General features: G+C 38.3%; 1 protein-coding gene across 5 annotated transcripts in view; it reads left to right on the top strand.

Moving 5' to 3' along the window:
* Window positions 1-8,603, top strand: part of LOC132124125 (rho GTPase-activating protein 21-like) — a 126,670-nt gene extending 118,067 nt beyond the window's left edge. For all 5 annotated transcript variants that reach the window (XM_059534962.1, XM_059534961.1, XM_059534960.1 and 2 more), the window contains 10 exons: window positions 230-372; window positions 976-1,134; window positions 1,233-1,311; window positions 1,496-1,569; window positions 1,663-1,752; window positions 2,305-2,430; window positions 2,539-2,580; window positions 2,822-2,927; window positions 5,464-5,495; window positions 6,562-8,603. In XM_059534962.1, coding sequence (XP_059390945.1) covers window positions 230-372; window positions 976-1,134; window positions 1,233-1,311; window positions 1,496-1,569; window positions 1,663-1,752; window positions 2,305-2,430; window positions 2,539-2,580; window positions 2,822-2,927; window positions 5,464-5,495; window positions 6,562-8,169 — 2,459 coding nt within the window. In that variant the 3' untranslated portion in view covers window positions 8,170-8,603. The remainder of the gene's footprint in view (window positions 1-229; window positions 373-975; window positions 1,135-1,232; window positions 1,312-1,495; window positions 1,570-1,662; window positions 1,753-2,304; window positions 2,431-2,538; window positions 2,581-2,821; window positions 2,928-5,463; window positions 5,496-6,561) is intronic.
* The last annotated feature ends 13,914 nt before the right edge of the window (window positions 8,604-22,517 follow it).

Raw genomic sequence — 22,517 nt, 5'->3', positions numbered from 1 at the left:
ACAGTAAAGTATCATTAGAGTGCTTGTGTATGTTAAGTATTTTTGTGCTTAGAGTATTTTGCTTAGCAACATGCTAACACCAAACTGTAATTAGTGCTGTTGATTAGTGCATAATAAATCACTTGTGAGTTTCCTTTGGGTTAAGGTGCTGTCTTAGAAGATATACAGCTCACTATGTTTGAGACTTGGTTCTCTGTGGCAAATTCTTATTATGGTTGTCTATAAATAGACGAAACCAGCCCACCCAAGGATAAGGGCACATGGCGGAAGGGCATCCCTGGTCTGATGAGAAAGCCATTTGAGAAGAAATCATCTCATGGAATAACATTTGGAGTAAGACTAGATGACTGTCCTCCAGCTCAGAACAACAGAGTAAGACCACGTAGAAGATCTCTCTTTCACTTGGCATTGCTAATTTTAGTGACATCCTAAAGCTTTCCTTTGTGAAAAAGGATAATATAATATACGAATATACTTTAATATACTTAAGTGCTAACTGAATATAATATTTTTTTGGAAAAATAAACTGTAAATTAATATAAATTATAGTTTAAATTGATAATAAATGCATGTATCTTTTTTTTTTTTTTACCAATTTACTGTTATAGTACATCTTTACATGTTGTTTTCTTATTATATTGTCTATGAAATATGGTTAAAGTGTACTTTTGAATGTACCGACAAGCATTTATGATAAATATACTTTGACCATTTTTATTGAAACTTTTATGTTAATAAATATGTGTAATGATGACATAAGTTGCAATTTATTGCATTTAAAATACACTTGATATTTTTAGCTGTAGGTGTTTAAGAGTAATTTTTTAGTCTGTAGGATGAATGTAATTCTATTGGATCCTGTTACGTTTTTCATACTGCTGATTTTGGAGTCATATTTGTCTATGTAAACACATTCATATGGCGTGTCGTTTTAGATTGGCTTGCAGGCATGTGACTATTCTTTGTGTGTTTTAGTTTGTTCCTCTGATAGTTGAAGTGTGCTGTAAGCTGGTGGAAGAACGGGGACTGGAATACACTGGCATTTACAGAGTGCCAGGAAATAATGCCTCCATCTCCACCATGCAGGAAGAGCTCAATAACAAGGGCATGGGCGACATCGATGTTCAGGATGATGTAAGTGTAGCATGTAGTTCATGTGTTTGTAACATATTCTCAGCTTCTTGCTGGAGGTCCTTTGTCATCTTTTTTCAAATAAATGTGTTCCTTGACAGAAATGGAAGGACTTGAATGTGATCAGCAGTTTACTCAAATCCTTCTTCAGGAAACTTCCTGAACCCCTATTCACTAACGGTAAAACATCCTTGTTGGAATTCCCTTGCTTGAGGCTATTTATGACTCATATTGTATTTATGTATCTTGCATTTGATTAACATTAGTTGTGTAGTTTGCCATCTAGTGGCTGTGAGTGTAATAGACATGTAATTTCAACACATGAGAGCTGAAATAATTTTCCTTCATGATCTGGCCTCTATAGAGAAGTATGCAGACTTTATTGATGCCAACAGAATAGAGGATCCTGTAGAGAGACTTAAAGTGTTTAAAAGACTGGTAAGAGGCAGTTGACCTAATTACCATTTGTTTATAGTGCTTATAATTTCACTGTTTGTTATGGCGATCCTGAATAAACCATTAATTTTTCAGCTTCATGAGTTGCCTGATCATCATTACGAAACACTGAAGTTCCTCTCCGCACATCTCAAAACTGTGGCTGAAAACTCGCAAAAGAACAAGGTAAAGCATTTCTGGTATCCCACAGGGATGTACACACAGAAATGTGCACTTCCGTTCAAAAACATCAAGATGACGTGCAACAAAAGGGGACAGAACACATAATTCAGGGCTCTCAAGACATGTTTTCAAGCTTTTTTCCAGATTTACTGTGATCCGGACATTTATTTTGAAGCTCTTTTTTAAAGGTAAAAATTAAATTAAGTTTCAGTAGTTATTTTTTGAGTGAAATTAGATATTCATGAGTGGTGGGACTTTATTTTATCTATCAAAAATGTATTGGACGGCCATATATGGTTTGAGGAAAGGGCTTGGTTGATATCAACCCAAAAGGAAAGTAGTTTTTTGAGGCAGAGCAAGTTACTGTATAGTAATGTGCACTGATGATTTGTACACAATGAGAACAGGATTGAAAAAAGTAAAAAAAAAAAACAGCAACAAGTGGTGCAGTGGTCACATTTCCTGTGATATAAACACTCCCTTTGTGTTTATATAGAGAGAAAATGTCTCATCTACGGAGAAGTGTCTCATCTTTCTCATTTGTCATTGCGTCAGATGGAGCCACGGAATCTGGCCATTGTGTTTGGCCCGACATTGGTGAGAACTTCTGAAGACAATATGACTCACATGGTGACACATATGCCAGACCAGTACAAGATTGTAGAAACGCTCATTCAGCATGTGAGTTCTTTAATCTTCTCATGTAGAAAGAAAACACCTTTTCCAAATGTGTCAGGTATTTGAGCATTGGTGAAATAATTCTGAAAGCAGTCTGGTGTTCTCTTGCAGTACGACTGGTTCTTCACTGAGGAGGGTGAAAAGGAGCCTACGGTGTGTATTAGTACAGCTGCATTATTCATTATTATTATTATTATTAATAATAATCATTAAATTTGTAGATGTATTTGCTAAGGTAGGCAGTGATTTGAACACACCCCTAACCCTGATTAACCCTTAAACTACTGAGTCTATCTCATCCGTAACTGTGGATATGCTCTTGTATTGTGACTGAATTTGTGACTAGTTTCTCGCTGCAACTCTTCATTGATTTGTTTTTCTGTATGTCACTCAGACGACGGTCCAGGAGGAGAGTGCTGTGGAGTCTCAGCCTGTGCCTAACATTGACCACCTGCTGACCAACATCGGCCGGACGGGCACCTCTCCAGGGGAAGTGTCAGGTAACATGTGCCCTTGGTTGGACCCTTTCTGAGACGGGTTCACCTTTTATACCCTTATGCAAATAATAATTATATCTAGAGCACACATTAACTAAAGCAAAAAAAAACTATAATTTTATGTTTAACCTTTTATATATATATATATATATATATTGCTGAAAAATGCTTTGCTTTTCTGTGAACAGAAGCAGCTTCTCCCTATGATTTTAAATAAAAACTGTGCTATGGCTTAATTTCAAAGCCTGTGTGAGTTTGGGAGGCAAGATGTTAAACGCATGGTGTGACCTTTAATTATTTGGTTTTAATTTTCAGTTTCCATTCTTTAACTGATTAAATTTCTAGTCTGTCGATTTTGGCAACTTTCTGTCCTTATCCCATTTCTGTTTTGCTTATTTGTCATGTTTGTGTGAATCTCACAAAACCTGTCAAAGAAATAGCCGGTTCATATTTCACCTAAAAATAATAAGGAAAAAATTGAGAGAGAACAATAAGATTCTAAAAAAATAAAATAAAATTGAAAAACAATTCTCTATGCACACTTTTTGGGGGGATTTTGGGTTGAAATACAACCGTTTCTTTGAGATTCACCCATTTAGTGTGTCTCTTTCTCTATGCGTTCAAACTCGTACCTGTAATTCTGCCAACTGCTGCACTAACACGTCATGTACTTTCTCCAAGATAGAACAAACAAATAGCTAAAGCCATAACGAACGCAGAACACGCTTGCCAATCTCTGATCCCTCTGTCTCTAGTGCCCCTGTGTCGCGTGTCCTAAAGGCTTTCCCAGCATTCACACATACTGATCTTGACACAGGACAAGTGGGCGGAGTCTGTCACACCTTGATGTCACTGATGGACTCAATAGTGTCCGTGATGGGCAGCTGGAACTGTAGGAAGAGGGAGGACTGTTGCCTGCAGTGTAGCTGTCTAGTCTGCAGACACCCTTGCGTTTTATGACATGGAGAGAATGAAAGAGAACAAAAAGTGCAATGGGAAAGCGCAGCAGAACTGTTGGGTTCTGTGGGGCATGGTTTGTGAGTTTACCTGGCGTTGAGCAGTGCTGCTGTCTCAAAGGCTCTTTGCCATCTCTCGCCCCTCTCTCTCTCTCTCTGAATGCTGGCCAAACGGAGAGACAGCATGGTAATGATACTCGGCTCTGAAAATCACTCGGTCAAACCATTTGTCACAACCAAGGGGTGTGCAGGGGGGCTTGGCTTGACACAGAAGAAATAAGCCTCCAAAATTTGCCTTTGTCTTTGCCCTGGAAAATGAAATGGGAGCAAAGACAGCAGTGAATCGGTTGTTTAACTCTTCCTTGCTGCCATTCTGTCTTCCCATAGTGTAATCTCTTCTGTGTAGCTAGCCCCTCTCTGACCCCTGTCACTTCTGAGCTTGGTTCATGCGTCTCGTCTTCATTGTGGTCACAACGGAACACATCAGACTAGCCTCAGCACTGTCATTAAACATCCATTTCTGAATTACTCACATTGTACATGAGCTTAGAGTGGAAAGGGTCGTTGAATTAACTGTTTAAATGTAAAATTTCAAGTTACCATTAGAAAACAATAAATTCACTTAAAGGAACATCCAGGATAAAAAAAAAAGTTACAAAATAAAAAATAAAATATTTTGGACTTGTTTGTAAAAATGTACTTAGAACTCAAGTCTTTAGAGGTGTTTAAAGGTATGTGAAACTTTGTTTTTGTTAAAGCTCTTACATTAAATCTACTTTAAAAAATGCGTTAGGTTGTATATATAGCCACATTATTTTCTGACTGAAGTATATTTATGTGTATACTTTAATGGTAACAGTTTTTTTTTTTTTTTTGAGAGACATTTTTTTTTTGCAACTGACAGAATGTCACAGATGGGTTTGACTTCTATGGAACCCAGTATTATGCTGATTACTTAAAATTATACTTGTATTCTACTTAAGATTTATGGAGAATACATTTTTTTCTCTGGTTTCCTCTTACAATTATAGGTTCTGTATATCTGCTTCTAAGGATCTTAGCATGTCGGAATCAGATGGTTACAGATTTTCATATAGGTCATATAATATAAATGTCACTTATGACACTGCCTGCAGAACCCTCATCATTGTGTGTGTACTCTGTGGTCTTGTGTCACTCTCCATGCATCATATTAGGTACATTTATTCCTTCATAAAAAGGTTCAAGTCCAACTGACCTCTTTTGCAACCACAAAAATTCATTTTGTGCCAGATTCATGTTACCATATTGTCTGTGTTTGCTGGATGGTCTTACACGTGAAAGATTGCCCCCTACTGGTGAATATGTCGTATGTGAGTGTTATGATAAAACAGCACTCACTCGTTAGTTTGCATGCACGCCTGCATTGGATCCATATTCCCCGTCATTCCTCTCTTCCATTGTTTGCCATGCTCTCGTCGCCATGCACACCCCCTTCGTCATGCATATGTATCTCTGCTTATCACCTACTGTCTGTATTTTTTAGATCAGTAGAAGGACATGTGCAATCCACTAATCATGTATCATATCTCTTTACTCCACAGATTCACCAACCAGTGACTCTGCTAAATCTAAGGTGAGTTTGACTCTTGGACTGCGACCACTTCTATGATAGAGCAGGTTTTGTGGATGAGTGTAGTTCTTGAACCAGACTGACACTCCACCACTCCCAGTGCAGTACCTGAGAGCCAGGTGCCATCTTGAAGAGACTAGACAGATCTTTGAACATGCACTGCATTCAGTGTAACAGGGCAATGAGATGTTGCTAAAAGATGCACTAGGGATGGGAATCAAGAACCATTTTTACAAAATACTGCAAGCAAATTATCTTCATGCTGTTCGACTGTTAACAGTTCTTGAATGTCCAATGTATAAACTTGGTATATATATATATATATAAGGGTTAATGCATTTGTTTAGACCCACGTAAACATTTCCATGCCAATATGTATTATGTGTCTTCTAATATGAAGATAAACTTTGGGAATAAGTTAAAAATAAACTTTTGGTGTGTTAAAGTATGTAAAATAGCATTGTTTTTGTTTCGTACATCTTATAATACAAAACAAAAAACACTATAATATATCATACACAGTAGTTAGACTCAAATATTTTATTGTTTCTGTAACGGAGGACTCCTTGTTAGTGCGTCCGCCTCCCATGCCGGAGACCTGGGTTCGAGGCCCACTCGGCGCAAGTGCGAGGTGTGACGGTGAGGACCCAGGAGAGAGGGGTTACATTTCCTTGGAAGTACTACAAGTAGTGTTAAATGGGTTATGATTCCCATCCCTTTCTCTGTCATCTGGCTCCAGCTTTGTTTGTTTTTTAAATACAACCCATGCAGCTTTTTCCATATGATGGTGCTGTTGGTGTTGCGGGTGCTGCTTGTGCTTTGTGGCTGTTCTAAAAAAAAAAGACATAATTTGGAGCTCTGTGAATTTCTCTAATGTTTCTTTCTATGTTCAGTCCTTCAACTTCTGATTTGTGCTGCTATCAGAGAACCAGGTGGAGTACTCTGGGTTAGCCACCTGCAATGACTGTTGTTGGATTATTTTTCCATGTTTTCTTGCTAGGACGTTTACAAGGTTGTTCTGTTTTCCCTTTGACTGAATCTATCACTCTTGTTTTCTCTTTCTGTTCAGGGCTCCTGGGGATCAGGGAAGGACCACTGCAGCCGCGAGTTCCTTCAGCCACGAGTCTCCTCCATTTTTGCTGTGGCCAACCGCAAACGAAAGAAGCACAAGGAGAAGCTGCAACCCAGCAGCTCTGATGACGACCTTGATATCATGTTCACCAAGAAAGATAGCCCAACTCAAAAGCAGAACCATCGAAGCCAGGAGGAGGAGGCAGGCAGGTCAAGTGCATGCAGGAAATCACTTGTTGGAGAGGAGAAGAACAGCATTAGTGCAGAGTCCACCCCAAAGAACAAGAAGGAGCACAGAAACTCTTTCTTCATGAAAGACAAACCTTCTTTGGCTCTCTCCCCCTTGCCCAAGCTCTCATGTTCACCTGGTTTTAACCGTCGCACCACTAGATCCTCTAGCACCCTCTCAGATCCTTCCTCACAGTTAGATGAGATCACCTCAGACATGGGCACCATGAGCTCTGGAGCCTCTGTACCCAGAACCAGACCTCGTAAATGGGGCACAACATCACCGGCCCCTGAGCAATTACTCATTCCTGGAGGGGCTTCGCTAACTGCAGAGGTGAGCTCTATTACGTCGGACTACTCAACCACTTCCTCTACCACCTTTCTGACAGGAGTGGAGTCCATCACATTAAGTCCAGAGGTGCAGTCTGTGGTGGAAAGCCGAGGAGGAGACGAGGCAGATGACGAGCGCAGTGAGCTCATCAGTGAGGGGCGGCCGATGGAAACCGATAGCGAGAGTGACTTCCCAATGTTTAGACCTGACATCGCTGGACTAGACATACCGTCCACAGAAGATGGTGGCAAAAGTACACCCAAACTAGCTTCCCGCTTGCTGCCCTCCCATAAACTGAAAGAATGCAACTCCCTGTCCAGGTGGCGATCCCTACGGCAAAAGACAGACAGTGATTCATCTGTGGAGGCAGGCACTGGTGGTGGCAATCAAGGGGTCAGCAAGAATGAATCAAATAGACTGTCTCGAGTTCTGGAGGTGATGAAGAGAGGCCGTTCCAACAGCAGCCTGAGTGCCTCATTGCGTACTGAATCGGACTGCGTTGAGCCAGCATGGCATCTTAAAATCACAGAGAGACTCAAGTTCCGTAAACGTGCCTCTGCCGATGACATGTTCGGTGTTGGCACTCAGAAGGCCCGCTCCACGGAGACGCGCGGTAAGAAAAAGGGCATCCGCCGACGGCATACTATGGGTGGCCAGCGGGATTTTGCTGAACTAGATGTCATTCATGACTGGAGGGAACAGGGCGGGGTGGATCAAGGTGCTGAACTGTCTGCTGTAGAGCGCCTCAAACCCAAGTGTGACTCTCAGGACATGTCTGTCCGGGACTGGATTGCTCATAAGCATCATCAAACTGAGGGTTCCAAGGCCAGTCTAGAGTTGAAAGGTCAAGATGGTTTAGAGACAGCAGAAATGGAAGAGACCCATGCAGAGAGCGCCTCTCCATGTCCCCAGTCCAGCTCCGAACAAGTAAACGAAGGCACATCAAAGGGCAGATCCAGAAACAGTCTAAATTCTGGAGCTGATGCTCATCCACAAAAATTGTCAGGAGCCCAAGTGGTGCACTCACGATTCTACCAGTATCTTTAAAAGAAAAGAATAATCTGCGTGTGTGTAAGAATGCCATAATGTGTGTGTAAAGGCCTGTTCAAGGTGAATGTTTGGTGTGAAAATTCTGTGCATTTTCACGTTTCAAAGACAAAAAAAGGGTTAATGCATCTGTTTAGACCCACGTGAACATTTCCATCCCATCCATGTGACAATTCTCTTTTCCATCACACTGTGAAGAAAACTGGCCAAACAGTAAGATTTGCACTTTTTGTGACATGCCTATAGCCACCTTTACATAAAGCATTTTGTTGGAGCTATTTTGCTAAATGGCAGTGATTAGTAGAATCCAGAACCAGCTCTATTGTCTCTGTACCCTTTTATTTGGTTTTGTTAGATAAGCACCACAGCGAATACAAACATCTAAATGGCTGTTTCAGATCTTGTAAATAATATTTGATTTTCTTTCTCTGACAACCAGGCTGACCAGGATTTTTCAGCTTTTCTATAAGCGCCTGTCAGAGAGTGCATTTACATATTAATTCAACCTCTCTGCAGTTTTTATATACTGGTCTGAAAAGACAATTTGTATGTGAAAATTAGGACGAATTTTCGTACCAAACGTGTGTTGGGGTGAACAGGCCTTAAATTGAATGAATGTACTTAGAGCTAAGGTTACTCCATCCTTATTTTCCATCCCCATGTCTTTTTTTAAACAAAACATATAAATATAAATATATATTACAAATATAAAATGTATATATATATATATATATATATATATATATATATATATATATATATATATATATATATATATATATATAAAGGTTATAAAAAGTAACTGGAGTAATTTTAACACTTTTGAGTTATCCGATATTGTTTTTGGATCAGTACTGGAGCTGTTTTCTTGAAAGCTAGTAATAAATGCATGACAGTGAAGTGGCCTGATATTCAGAGGCTGAACAATACCAATGTTTACCGACTGCCTCTGCTGCTGTGACAGCACAGTTTTTCTGACTAGGACAGACATGCATTTGCCAAACTGTTACTGAAGGATACTAATATCAAAGGAAAACAAAAGGCATCTCGTCCAATTTTAGGACAAATTTAAAAATAAAAATAAAACTCCTGATGTTACTCATATGAAGAATGTAATGCTTGCTGTTATATTGACTGACACATAAATTGCTTGTTGCAATTTTCATTTGTGAAAATAATGTAAATAATGTCTGTACTTTAAGTATTTTTTTTTCATTATTATTAGTTATTATTATTATTCTGAAGGTTAGCCTTGATATGGGCTGTTTTCTGAGCTGTGTGCTGTGGAAATCCCTTTTACAGTGCATCATAACAGCCAGACATAAATGTGGAAGAAAAATAAAATATTTTTATATTTCTACAGGATTGTGAAAGTAAGTCCTAAACTGAAAGCACCAGAGCCTGAACATCTGTAGCAGTACCAGGCTTAATGGTATTGTCATGTTGAACCATTTTAATCCAAAGTACAACCTGACAGCAAATAAGTCATAAAATCACAAGGAATACTATTTCCTTTGAAAAAAGTGCCTCTCAACTGGTTCTGGTGACAGGAAAGGTGTCGTTTCTTAATTTTGTTTTTGGCAAAAAAAATGGAATATGTATTGTGAATTAATGACTGAATTTTATCAGAAAAAATGAATAAATAAAAATATTTTTTTATATATATAAAACGATGCAAAAGCAGACCCAGAGCTTTGTCATTGGATTAATTGGTCTTTTAATGAAGCAATAACTTAAAATGTGTGTGTATATATATATATATATTGTGTTACCTTTGTCAAAGAGTCACATATTTTGTCCGAGCTAACCAGAGTAGTAGACAGCATATGATTCCTTGGGAGAGTATGCATGACATCATACTTGTGTGTGTGGATTTCATCTTACCTCTGAATGCTCATACGTGTGACTCCCAACTGCAAAAAAAAAAAAACTGGAAATAAATTATCATTGCAGCTTCTTCTCATTGTCATTGGTAATCTATGTAATGTAGACTCTAGGTCAAGCAATTGCATCAGTTTGGACACAGATACACTTTACTATTCTTTATTAGTATTTCCCCCAACAGTATGTGTTTGAATTTCACATTTTAATTTTGTAAAGATATTCAAAAGTAGGTAAAATTTGATAATTTCAGCATTCAGTCTTTTGATCAAAAGATTCATGACTTCATAAGATCATTTAGATCATGAGAAACAAATTTAGAACAGCAACTCCAAACCTTTGACTGGTAGAGCAAATGCTTGATTAATTTAATTAAATATATAAATGCTCGTTGTTCGCGATCAAAACAGAAGAGAGCATTATACAATCATAACTGCCTCAAAACAAGGAATTTGTTTCTGTATCCGAGCAGAATGTCCTATAGGTAGGGCAGTACAAAATGTTATTATTATTATTATTATTATTATTATTTTATTGTTATTAGGGTGGCTTAAATGTCTGACTGACTTTAGTCCAAAAACACCTTGCAGGGTGGTTATTGTATAACATTGTGTAAACCCTAGTTACTAGTGTGTTTATGTTGGCTGGTTGTTTTTAACAGCTTGAATCCTAGTTTAAGAAACATTTGTAGCATAAAGGGTAGGCACTTGAATCAAATGACAAGTTCCCTTTCAGTCGATCACTCTACACATCGGTGTTGACGACGGATTGGGATCTTGCCAGAGAGACCTATCCACTTCAAGTGTAAACTAAATGAGCTATTCCACATTGGCATGTGATTATTGCATCCAGCTACCGCTGATAACAGCATGAGTATAAGAGGCAGCAGGTGCACCACATTCATTCGTCCTTTCGCTTCAGAGCTAAGCGGTAGTGCATCACTACTGCTGTCTACTTTGGTATTGCAAAGCAGAGAGCCAGCAAGTCTGAGCGTTACGTCACGGCAGCGGTGGTCATGGCCGCATAGCGAGAACACAATCGTTTTCATGGTTCAGCACAAAAGAGCATTTCTCTAAAAGAACAACATGGGTGATCGCCTCTTTCTGGCACCTCGGGACAGTCACAATCACTGTCTTACATGTCTGGGCATTGAGCTATGTCAAACGTGAAAGGGTGCCTCTGCCATGATCCAGTGTTCTTCCCAGCAATTGGGCCAGTCCCGTATCTGGTAGAGTCAGAGGTGATTTGAGGATCATGGTGATGGCTTACCCAGATGGAGTTCGTCACCCATCAAGCATTCTGCAGACAGTGGAGCAGCTGTGGAGATTAGCTGGCCCCTTTACAGGGTGGGCAGGCTGGTTCTCAGTGCCCCCTTCTGGTGCCATTCTTTCCGGAAGTGAATGAGGAGCTCAAAAGATCGTGGAAGGCACCTTTTACTGCCCAAAACAAGTATTGTATTTCCTCCACTCTCACCACTCTCGTTGGTGGTGCCACTGTGGGGTGCCGCAGGCATTCCCTCAGTCAGTGGCCTTGCAACTGTGTCAGACGGCTGCTACCACTCTGCAGGGTGACCTGTGTCTCCCATCACGGGTCTGTAAGTATTCATCAGGCTTAACTGGGAGTGCTTACAGAGCATGTGGGGAGGCGGATTCTGCACTCTATTACTCTATTACTGGAGGTCCATCAGGCCAAAGCCCTGAAAGACCTGCACGAGGGTGGTCATGACCATGCAGTCCTACATGAACTGTGTGCTGCGACATACCTCGCTCTTCGAGCGACGAAGGTGACCGCACAATCCCTGGGTCATGCAATGTCCACAGTGGTAATCCAGGAGCACCACACTCTGGCTGTGTCTGGCCGGCATGAAAGAGCATGATAAGGTGCCGTTCCTAAATGCTCCAGTGTCTCATTGTTTTTGTTCCCAAAACTTCAATTAAAGAGCGGTTACCTCAGTCTCTGGGTCTCAAGAGGAGGAGAGTTGTGAATTGTGTATCACAGGGTCACTTCCCCCCTTCCAAATGGAAGGGCACACTTTCCCTGTGTTATCCAAGTCTTAATGTTGGGTTGCGAGGAGCAACTGTAGTTTGACCTTCTCTCTGTAGAGCCAGGTCCTATTGTCTACCTTATAGGAAAGATCAGGAGGTCTAAACAGGGCACTGGAGGGGGCAGCATCTGTGGCGTGTTTGTAGGGATCCCAGTTAGTCGGGCATCACCAACGTTACGTCGAGAGTGACTGACTGAAAGGGAACACCTTGGTTACGCATGTAACCCTCATTCCCTGAAGGAGGGAACTGAGATGTCAGGTCCTGTCACCACAGTTGCTGTACCACCACTGAGCTGCTGGGTCACCGGATTAGCTCCTCAGCGAAAGCATGAATGAATGTGGTGCACCTGCTGCCTCTTATACTCACGCTGTGATCAGCTGCAACTGGATGCAATAATCGCATGCCAATGTGCATTGGCTCATTTAGTTTACACTCAAAGTGGATTGGTCTCTCAGATGAGATCCCAATTCGTCAGTCATCACCAATGTCACGTCTACTTTCCCTCTTTCACAGAACGGGGGTTACATACATAACGGAGATGTACTGTAACACCAAAGTGCAACTTTATTTCCTTTTCTTCATTTAGATATTTCTAACATATAATAAAATATTTTCTCGATGCCTGGACAACAGAAGTGCTTTTCATTTTGTTTGTTTTTTAATTCATTTGCTGCACTGGCATTTCAAAACAATATTCAATAAAAAGTTCTAAACTTTTTGAACCAAACAGACTAGCTCTGAAATGAATTTCAAACAAACAAAAAAAAAACTGATGTACAAGACTCCATTTAAGTGGAATTATGAACAAACTCACTATAATAAGATAATTAAATCTTTTTTTTTTCTTCTTTTGGGAAATATATATATTTTTTGTTATTAAACTCAAATCTTTTCACTTGTAAGTAACTAACTAGTACTTCTGCCTACTGTTCAAGATGTCTGTTAGAGATTGCATCATCTGCTGTGTACAAACATCTGATAGATGTCTTTAAGATGTTATTAACCATAAACATATTAAAGACATTTTCTAAACATCTATCTGACATCTGATATAAAACATACTATAGACATATTGTAGATGAGCAAACAGTAATAAATATGTCTTGCAGATAAATGCAGACGTTTCTGTGATATACATGTGCTATTGGAATGGTATGATTTTCATTTCCAATTGAATTTATTGTCGTTTAAACAAATCTGGCATTTCTTAAACTTGGCTAAATTATTGGTATTATTGTCTTTTAAATATGCCTTCTTATCAGAAAACATTTCTATTATCATTTATGCTTTAACTCTACCACATCCTATTTTAATCCGCTAACATTATCTAGATAGCCTGCCACATTTCTCTTTGCCGTTTACATGGTAATAGTAACTTGTTACTATGATTTGGTAAATTTAGTTTCAGGATTCTGGGTAGTGTAGTTCTAAGCCAAACTTGTTGAAAAAAAGTGGACCACTTTGATCATTATGGCATCTAAAAATCATAACCATTGTCATTATTTACCAGCTTTATAGTTTATGGTACAGTAGGTTATTCAGTCAAAATGCATACTGTTTCTTTAAAAACTGCCTTTTAAAAAAATGTTGTACTGTTCTCTGGTCCACATATAATGTTATCAAGAATTTTACATAAAAAAACATCATAATTTATAAGTAATAGGCTATTTTCTGTCCTGTTAAGATCAAGGGAATTTTGATTTCTCAGTTATGACATTTAAGAAATGTCAAGTGCCATTCAAATTATACTATGCGTGCAGAAAGAAGTTTTAATTTAGCTCTGAAGAGATTTTGAATGCAGTTTCTGCCTGGCTATTTACACTGTGAAAAAAAAATACATCAGCATTCATAAAGGCCATGCCAAATTTTTATGATTTACTGTCCCAAGTAAATGTTTATACTTTTACAAATGGTTATGTAAGTCTTGTTCCAGCATTTATAGCTTGAAGGGTATGCAGTCACTTGATTAAACCTACTTGTGGCAGTAAAAGGAAGTAAAACCAACAAACCATGTTTAACACAAGTGTTTAATTTATAACCATGAAAAACGTGTACATTGTAAAAAGTGTTACTAACTTCGGAAACACATAGACACTGACCTCACATTAGCAATTGCTAGCTCCGGGTTCTGAATGGTGAAATAAAGAATTACCTCTCTGGGCCCGGTGTCCTGACTAACCTTACAGATTGCCACTGGAGACGTTATAACTAGCCATATCTTACTTTCTGTTCTGAAAAGAAAAAAAAAGAAAAAAAAAAAAAACCTGTTTATGCTTGAAGGGAGAGTTCACCCAAAAATGTAAATTACCCCGTGATTTACTCGCCCTCAAACCATCATAGGTGTATTCAGTATGACTTTCTTTTTTTCTGACGAATACATAAGAAGTTATAATTTATTTATTTATTTATTAAAGTTAATAATTGCAGTGAATGGTTGTTAGTTTTCAACAGTGCAAAAAAGTCCAATAAAATTTCCATCCATCATAAAAAGTGCCTGCACGGCTCTGGGGGGAATCAATATTATATTAATGAAACAAAGTATAGATTTTTTACAGTCACCACAAACTTATTTTTTATAAATGTAATACATTTATTTATTACCATAGCATAATAAATGAACATCTGCCTTTCCTACTGAATGAATGAGATATAATGAATGAACCAGCTCAACAAGGACAGGAACATAAATGAATCACAGTGTAGAGATATTCGGTTTCTAACTCAGCAGTTGTACGCCTAGAGGAAAAGGGGTTTCATAGATCTCGAGGACTGCTTATATCAGCAGTAATATCCGTCAAATTACTCCACATTCATATTTTTAAACGAGAGGGGGTCTGGGTGCCCTTGTTAGTCTTAGACAAATATAGCAGAATTCAGCAATTATTTAACCAATTATTTTCTTACAATGTGTTCTGACTGGATGTTTAAGGGCACTGCAGTTTTAGTGTTGTAAGTACAAGGTAACAATGCAGGGAAATTTGCTATTTTCGCAAGGTGTTGGCAGGAATAATTAAATGCTGCATGATATTAAGAGGCTGTCCTTGTATATTAAGTTTTGTGTATTTGTTTATAAAGGTCTGCTAGTCATAATGTTTAGCCTTTACTGGCAGGTGTGTGAGGAGGAGTGTAGGGAAATAGGCCCATGGCTGGATGAACAGGGATAATTGCAGGTGCCAGTCTGTCTCCTGCTCTTTAATGTGAACCTGTGGGATTAAAGTGGAAACTGCAGAGAAGAAGAATGGACTGGACACGGCTGCCAATAATTTGGTGTTGTTATTAGGGAGTGCCAAACCCCTCTAACAAAAGTTTCTCTCAAAAATGAAGCTAAAAGTGTTGGCTAAAGTTTGACCAAATTTATATTGTGTCATATTTTACACATCTTTGGGAATTTCCAACCGCAATTTTCTTTCAGGCAATATTAAATGAGTTTTTCTCTTTCTTTCTTTCTTTCTTTCTTTCTTTCTTTCATTCTTTCTTTCATTCTTTCTTTCTTTCTTTCTTTCTTTCTTTCTTTCTTTCTTTCTTTAATTCTTTATTTCTTTCTTTATTTCTTTCTTTCATCAGTTTGTATTTATTATTTTTCTTCTTTTTCTTTTTTTCTGCGCACATCAAAGAGTAGACTACATCACTACTCAACTTCAAAAGTGTCTATTATTGGACACTTTCATTCTGGAATCATTGATGACTGGATAACTTTGATTCTACAGTGACATCGGTGACTGACAACTATATATATATATATATATATATATATATATATATATATATATATATATATATATATATATACCGGTGTCATTCATTTATTGTTGTAAGTGAATGCTGATTAGTTGATAGCTGATCTCTTCATCTCCTCCATATCTGTCTTTTACTAAACAATTGCACTGCTAACTACCTCCTCAGAATAGCATCAAAGATTCATTTTCTAGAATGGTTTTAAGGCTGTAATGTGGGTGATGTGTTCTTTTCCTTCTATTTCTCTTTGATGAAGAGTCCATTTCTCACATCTGGGAAATCACTGACCCTGAGAGGGTTGTGTGTGAAATATGATATGAGACTGTTCTCTGAGAGCCCCTATGGGCCTGGACTGACAGCTGAGTGACAGGGGCCTGGAAGGCTCAAAACTACGGCCTGTTAAAGGCTGGAACAGCACTCTTCACTAGCCATCACAGCTGCACTCAACCATGCAGGGATGAATTTCTTTATTATTTTTTAAAATATAAAAAATCTTGGAATGGGTTAGAAGAAAGGAGTATTTTATGAGAAAGTAACAGAGGCAGAAAGTTTTGTATTCAAATTGCAACATTTCCTAATTCCTAAATCGAAGGAAGCGATCAGATGTATAGATTTAGATGAGTCTGTTGCTCCGTCTTGCTTGTACATTTTTAGCTGTGTTTCTGATTTCATTCATCATCATCTCATTTATTTGAATCATCTTCTGCTAAGGCCCTCATATTATTGCTGCCCTGCTGTAAATGAAGACATCCATAAAGTCCAACTTAACTGTAATATATTGTGAAATGAAAAGCTGTGTGTTTATCATTAATCATTAAGAAGTTTAAACTTCAAATGTTGCTTCTGTCCTCTATGCATAATATTGCTTTCTCCAATGAAAAGGTCATTTTATCTGAATCTGGAAATATGCACAGATCAAACACCATTTACAAGTGAAAAAACAGTTCTAAACAAATATATAACCATTGTGATATTGTGAAGTTGCACAAGAGTCCTACTGGATTACTTGTGGATTATTGTGTTATTTTTATCTGCTGTTTGGACTCTCATTCTGACGGCACCCATTCACCACATCTTCAGCAGCGCGTCCCTCCTTCTCCCGGGCTTCGGCACCACTGTAATAATAAACCTTCCTAATCATCGGGAAGAAGGAGGCGGGAACCGGTGGACAATCAAATTAAACTTTAATAATCAAAATAAACACAAAACAGCGCATCAGCCCCTCACGGACGACTGACGCGCACAAATAAAAATCAAAACACAAACTAAAATCCAGGCCTGGTCCTCTCTCGTCCGTCACTGTCGTCGCTCCGGTTTTATATCCCTCCATCTCCTCCGTGGGACTCGAGACCGGCGAGTGTCGCAGGTGTCGCTCATCTCCAATCACTCCACCGGCCTCGCTCCTGTTCCCACGTCCCTCGGCCCCGCCCCACTCATCACATACATGTTTGGGTGGAATGTTCCTTTAAATCTGCCGTATTTAATTTCAATGTTTGCCACTTTATGTGGGAAAAGATCAGACACATTTTTATCATTTTTGTATTTTTATTCATTTATTTTACCCCAGTTGACTTCAGTGTGAACAGTCTGGGTGGAATTCATTTGTTTGTAATGTTTTTAATTATTGCAAAATACCCCATTGATTACATCACATCTTTTTCACTTTAAAGAGTACCACAAATACAGTCAATAAATAAATGCTTATTCATGCATACAAAAATAAACTAAAAATTTTTTTTTCTATCTTAAATTCCATTTTTTTTTAAATGAAAAGACAAGACAAGAAAAGGAAAAGTGCTAGTATTAGTTGAGACCTTGTTACTGTGACTTTGCCTGCTGCCTGTAAATGTTAAGTGTCTTAAGTACTGTTCCACAGGTGCATGTACAATATATTGTTATTTTTTTATGGTACACTGAATAAGCATGGAAAACATATTTTAAACCCTTTCCAATAAAGATCTCAAAACAGGATTGCCAAGTTTGTGTAACAAAACCACTATATCATAGAGATAATCAGGGAAGGCGAGTGACCTTCCTTCACAAAGCATTTTATCATTTGTAAAATAATAAAAATATTTTAATACAAGCATTTTAATCAGGTATAATTTATGCAATGTGTCAAACCTTTAACCAATGGGGGGGGGGGGGGGGGGGTCAACGTGCAGAGACAGTTTAAAATTAGCCAAATTCCATGTTTAAACTGTAGAATTGACAGCATTGTCTGTAAAGCTTATGTGGATTTTACAAAATGATATTTAAAATGGCATGCAATATCCTAAAAAGGGATTTAAAAAAATATATTTTTGGTATGTTTAGATGAAGGAAATAAAATATACTTAAAATAGATCCCGAAATTGTTATTATAATAATACATTATTGAAGATTAAGATGTAAAAATGTATCATGCGTAATCATTTTTAACTAGTGTATGTTATAGTCATATTTTTTACAATGTTGCTCAGAGTCGGCAGGAAGGTCTCTTTAATGTCCTAAGTTCCCGTAACTGAGACCTTTATAACCTGCCGCCTGTAAGTGTCTTCAGGTATGGAAGCAAAATAATGACTTATGTCTTTGAAACAAAAAAGCATGCTGAATAGCACTAACTGAAAAATAATGCATTGAATTAACAGTTCTTGCATTTTAATGCCTTGAATTTCCAGGGCTTGCATTGTTAGGTCCTGAAATTTTATATAGTTGTTAATTTAAGATGTGAATATTTCAATTAAAAATATTTCACACACCTTTTCATAATTAAAAAATCAATAATTCATATTCACGTACCAGAATTCACTTCCAAAATATTAAATCGGTTAAAAATACGATGTATAATATTCAACAGGCAAATTTCGGTCCGTTTTATTTCACTTTCCAAATTCGCTTCCACAAATTCAGTGGTTAAAATTCGGCAGATAATTCGCCCTTTCACATCCGGGAGCTGCAGGAATAGCAGTAGAGCACAGAGGCATGATCTCTATCTACTGTCAGTCGCTAACCAACAGGTGGTGCAAGAGGCTGTTAAATAAGGCCAAAGCAACAGGTGGATTAAGTAATACAGTTACAAAAACTGATCTGCAGAAATTAAGCAAGCGCTAAGTAGAAGTTTTGATTATCGGGGCATGTGGAAAAGCTGATTGTGCGTATGTTTATTTCAACCTCTTTGCTGTTACCAAGTAAGCAGCTATGTTCAGCAGTTCCTTCATCTTGGCTGAGCTTTCAACGTTGTTACGGGAAAGGATGAAGCTGAATGTTTAGTTCTTGTCACATGACCCGCGGTGCGCTTGCGGCATTCTGAAAGTTGAGATGTTTTTAACTCGATGCTGTTCGGACGCGCCTGGAAAAAACGGGACCGCGTCGCACCGCGTGCGCATCGCGACCGCGTCGCTTCCATTATGAGCGCGCATACCGCGCGCCTACATTGGAAATAACGAACTTGAGCATGCAAAAGACGCGATAAGTGAACGCCCCCTAAGAACTGCGGTCTTCTACAGTACTTCAAATATGCCGTGGAGAATCACAGAAAGTGACCGAATTCAAGAACATTGTTGCAGCATCTCTCATGCAACGAATAAACACCGCTAACTTGGAGAATACAGTGGAAACTCCTCTTCTCGCGTCTGCCCTAGACCCTCGGCCCAAACATCTCAGGTTTCTCGATGAAAACATGAGAGAAGTAAGAAAAAAACTTTATTTGAACATTATCAGAACATTTTCCTTGATGCAAGTGGTGCGGATGCAGCCGCCGTCACCAACGATGAAGAGGATGCAATAACAACTCGTAGGAAAAGGCTGGCAAAGGCTGAGCCAGTACTTCAGCGATGATTACAGAGAGTTCAGCCGAGACGAGTGGGAGCAGTTCTTGCTGGAGCCATGTATTCCATGTATTCCACCAGATGAGGATCCCATTCAGTGGTAAACGAAAACACGAAGCGTTTCACAAAACTTATTCGCTTAGCACAGCGTTATTTGTGAGTCCCGTCAACGTCTGTGCCGTCAGAGCACGTTTTCTCCGCGGCCGTCCTTATTGTTAACAGACTAAGGAGCCGACTTTCCCCCAATCATGTTTACATGCCCGTATTTCTTAACAAGAACATTTGAAAGAATAGAAAAAAAGAAAAAAAGATTTGCTGACAGTTTAAAAGTTAAGTGTACAATAGCCTAATTGCTGCAGGCTGCTTTACGTTTTTTCTTTGTTCACTTATTATTATTTTTTTGCTTTTAATCTGTACTTTTATTTGTTTGCACGCATTGTTAAAGGTTTTCAGCTACAAAACACGATGTGTAATGTTCAAGCTTATTGTGTGTAAGCTTGTTCAAAATGACGAAAACAAATGTTGCTGAAAAATGTCTGACTCATTAAACTTAATTTAAATAAACGAATATTCTTTTTTTGTGAGCTCAAATAGTCGAATGTGATATTTGTGGAAAACGCCCATCCCTAGTTAGTCAGTCTTGTATCTAGCAATGTACTACAACTGTTGGAACATGAAAACCCTTTCCAGGGATCTTTAATATGTAAATAATTGTATACTGTAAATATATGAAGGGAGGTATTGGCAAAATCTCACCTGTAGAAAATCACCATGAGAAATACAAGATTAAGAATTTGACTGTGTTATTTAGAATTTTAATTAAAACACATCGGACCTTTTAACCCAGTCAGTGGAATTGTCAGACGGTCCCTTGGGTGCGGTAGCACGTCAATAATTTCTTCAGTTTACATTTTCAGAATATACCTAGATTGTTTTTAACTCATTTTTTTATGTTAATATAAATTGGTTGCATATTGTTAAAACTAATCATGGTCTTGATATCTTTGTGTGACTGTCGACTTTATAGACCAGTGGTAATGGAAATCAATTATAAAGAAAATGCAGCGCATTGGATTCTTTTTGATCCCATTTGCTTGCCTGTATATAGTTTGCATAATCCTCAATAAAATCTATTCTGAGATCTGAGGTCTTATATCACAGTATTAATTGACTGAGAAGCGTTACTCGTCATTGGGGAATCCTGGAGTGTGACGTGAGGGGATCCCCAGTATTAAAGCACAGCGACTCACAAGCCATGACACAAAGTTAGGCAAACTAAACAACCGAAAGCAATATGTGTCTTCCTTAGATGTAATGTTAGTTCTGTAATTCAGTGTTGGGTAAAACACCATTATAATCTCCTTTGAATGGATTGCCATTTTGAAATAAATTTAGTAGCAGAGCTACTGAAAGCGATTTTTTTGTGCTGCAAATCCATTTATCCTTTGCTGAAATTTCCGCGTCTTCATGGAGAGAGCGCGTCATTGTTGCTTAGCCTCAGGAGCGCTTCTGCCCGAGCACTTTGGAAAAAAGGAGAAAGCGGCGCACATAGCCTTTTCCACGCGTTATTAGGCGCGATATGTGAATTGCCCCTTATTCATTCATTAATTATTTTTTAAATAAATTAAATTATTTTATATATATAACATGCACTTTTTCTTGTTCCGTAACTTGCGTTCATATCCACATCTGTCTGTATATAGTTTGCATCATCAGTAAGATGTGAGTTTGTCTTTAAATCGCTGTCACTGTTAGTGCGCTGAGCCACGTGTTTTCTTTTCTTTAACAGATTTCTGAGGGAAACCGCGTGAAACCTTGAGCGTTCGTTCATATTTTACATCTGCTTAACTGTCTATATAGTTTGCATAATCATCAATAAAATGTATTCTGAGATCTGAGGTCTTATATCACAGTATTATTTTACTGAGAAGCATTACTCGTCATTGGGGAATCCTGGAATGTGACGTGAGGGGATCCCCAGTATTAGCCTACAGCACAGCGACTCACAAGCCATGACACAAAGTTAGGCAAACTAAACAACCGAAAGCAATATATGTCTTCCTTAGATGTAATGTTAGTTCTGTAATTCAGCGTTGGGTAAAACACCATAATAATCTCCTTCGAATGCTGCTTACTTGGTAACAGAAAAGAGGTTGAAATAAACATACGCACAATCAGCTTTTCCAAATGCCCCGATAATCAAAACTTCTACTTAGCGCTTGCTTAATTTCTGCAGATCAGTTTTTGTAACTGTATTACTTAATCCACCTGTTGCTTTGGCCTTATTTAACAGCCGCTTGCACCACCTGCTGGTGAGCGACTGACAGTAGATAGATATCATGCCTCTGTGCTCTACTGCTATTCCTGCAGCTCCCGGATGTGAAAGGGCGAATTATCTGCCGAATTTTAACCACTGAATTTGTGGAAGCGAATTTGGAAAGTGAAATAAAATGGACCGAAATTTGCCTGTTGAATATTATACATCGTATTTTTTAACCGATTTAATATTTTGGAAGTGAATTCTGGAACGTGAATATGAATTATTGATTTTTTTATTATGAAAAAGTGTGTGAAATATTTTTAATTGAAATATTCACAGCTTAAACGAACAACTATACTACATTTCAGGACCTAACAATGCAAGCCCTGGAAATTCAAGGCATTAAAATGCAAGAACTGTTAATTCAATGCATTATTTTTTCAGATAGTGCTATTCAGCATGCTTTTTTGTTTCAAAGACATAAGTCATTATTTTACTTCCATATTCAGGACTGTTCCACGTGTGCATGTGCAATAATTATTTATGGTTCATTGAAACATAGAATGTAAAATGTAACCGTATGTCATGTATAATCATTTATACCTAACCCAACTGTTA

Source organism: Carassius carassius, chromosome 42, assembly GCF_963082965.1.
Source record: "Carassius carassius chromosome 42, fCarCar2.1, whole genome shotgun sequence".
Taxonomy (NCBI): Eukaryota; Metazoa; Chordata; class Actinopteri; order Cypriniformes; family Cyprinidae; genus Carassius; species Carassius carassius.
This window is presented reverse-complemented; position numbering and strand designations above follow the sequence as displayed.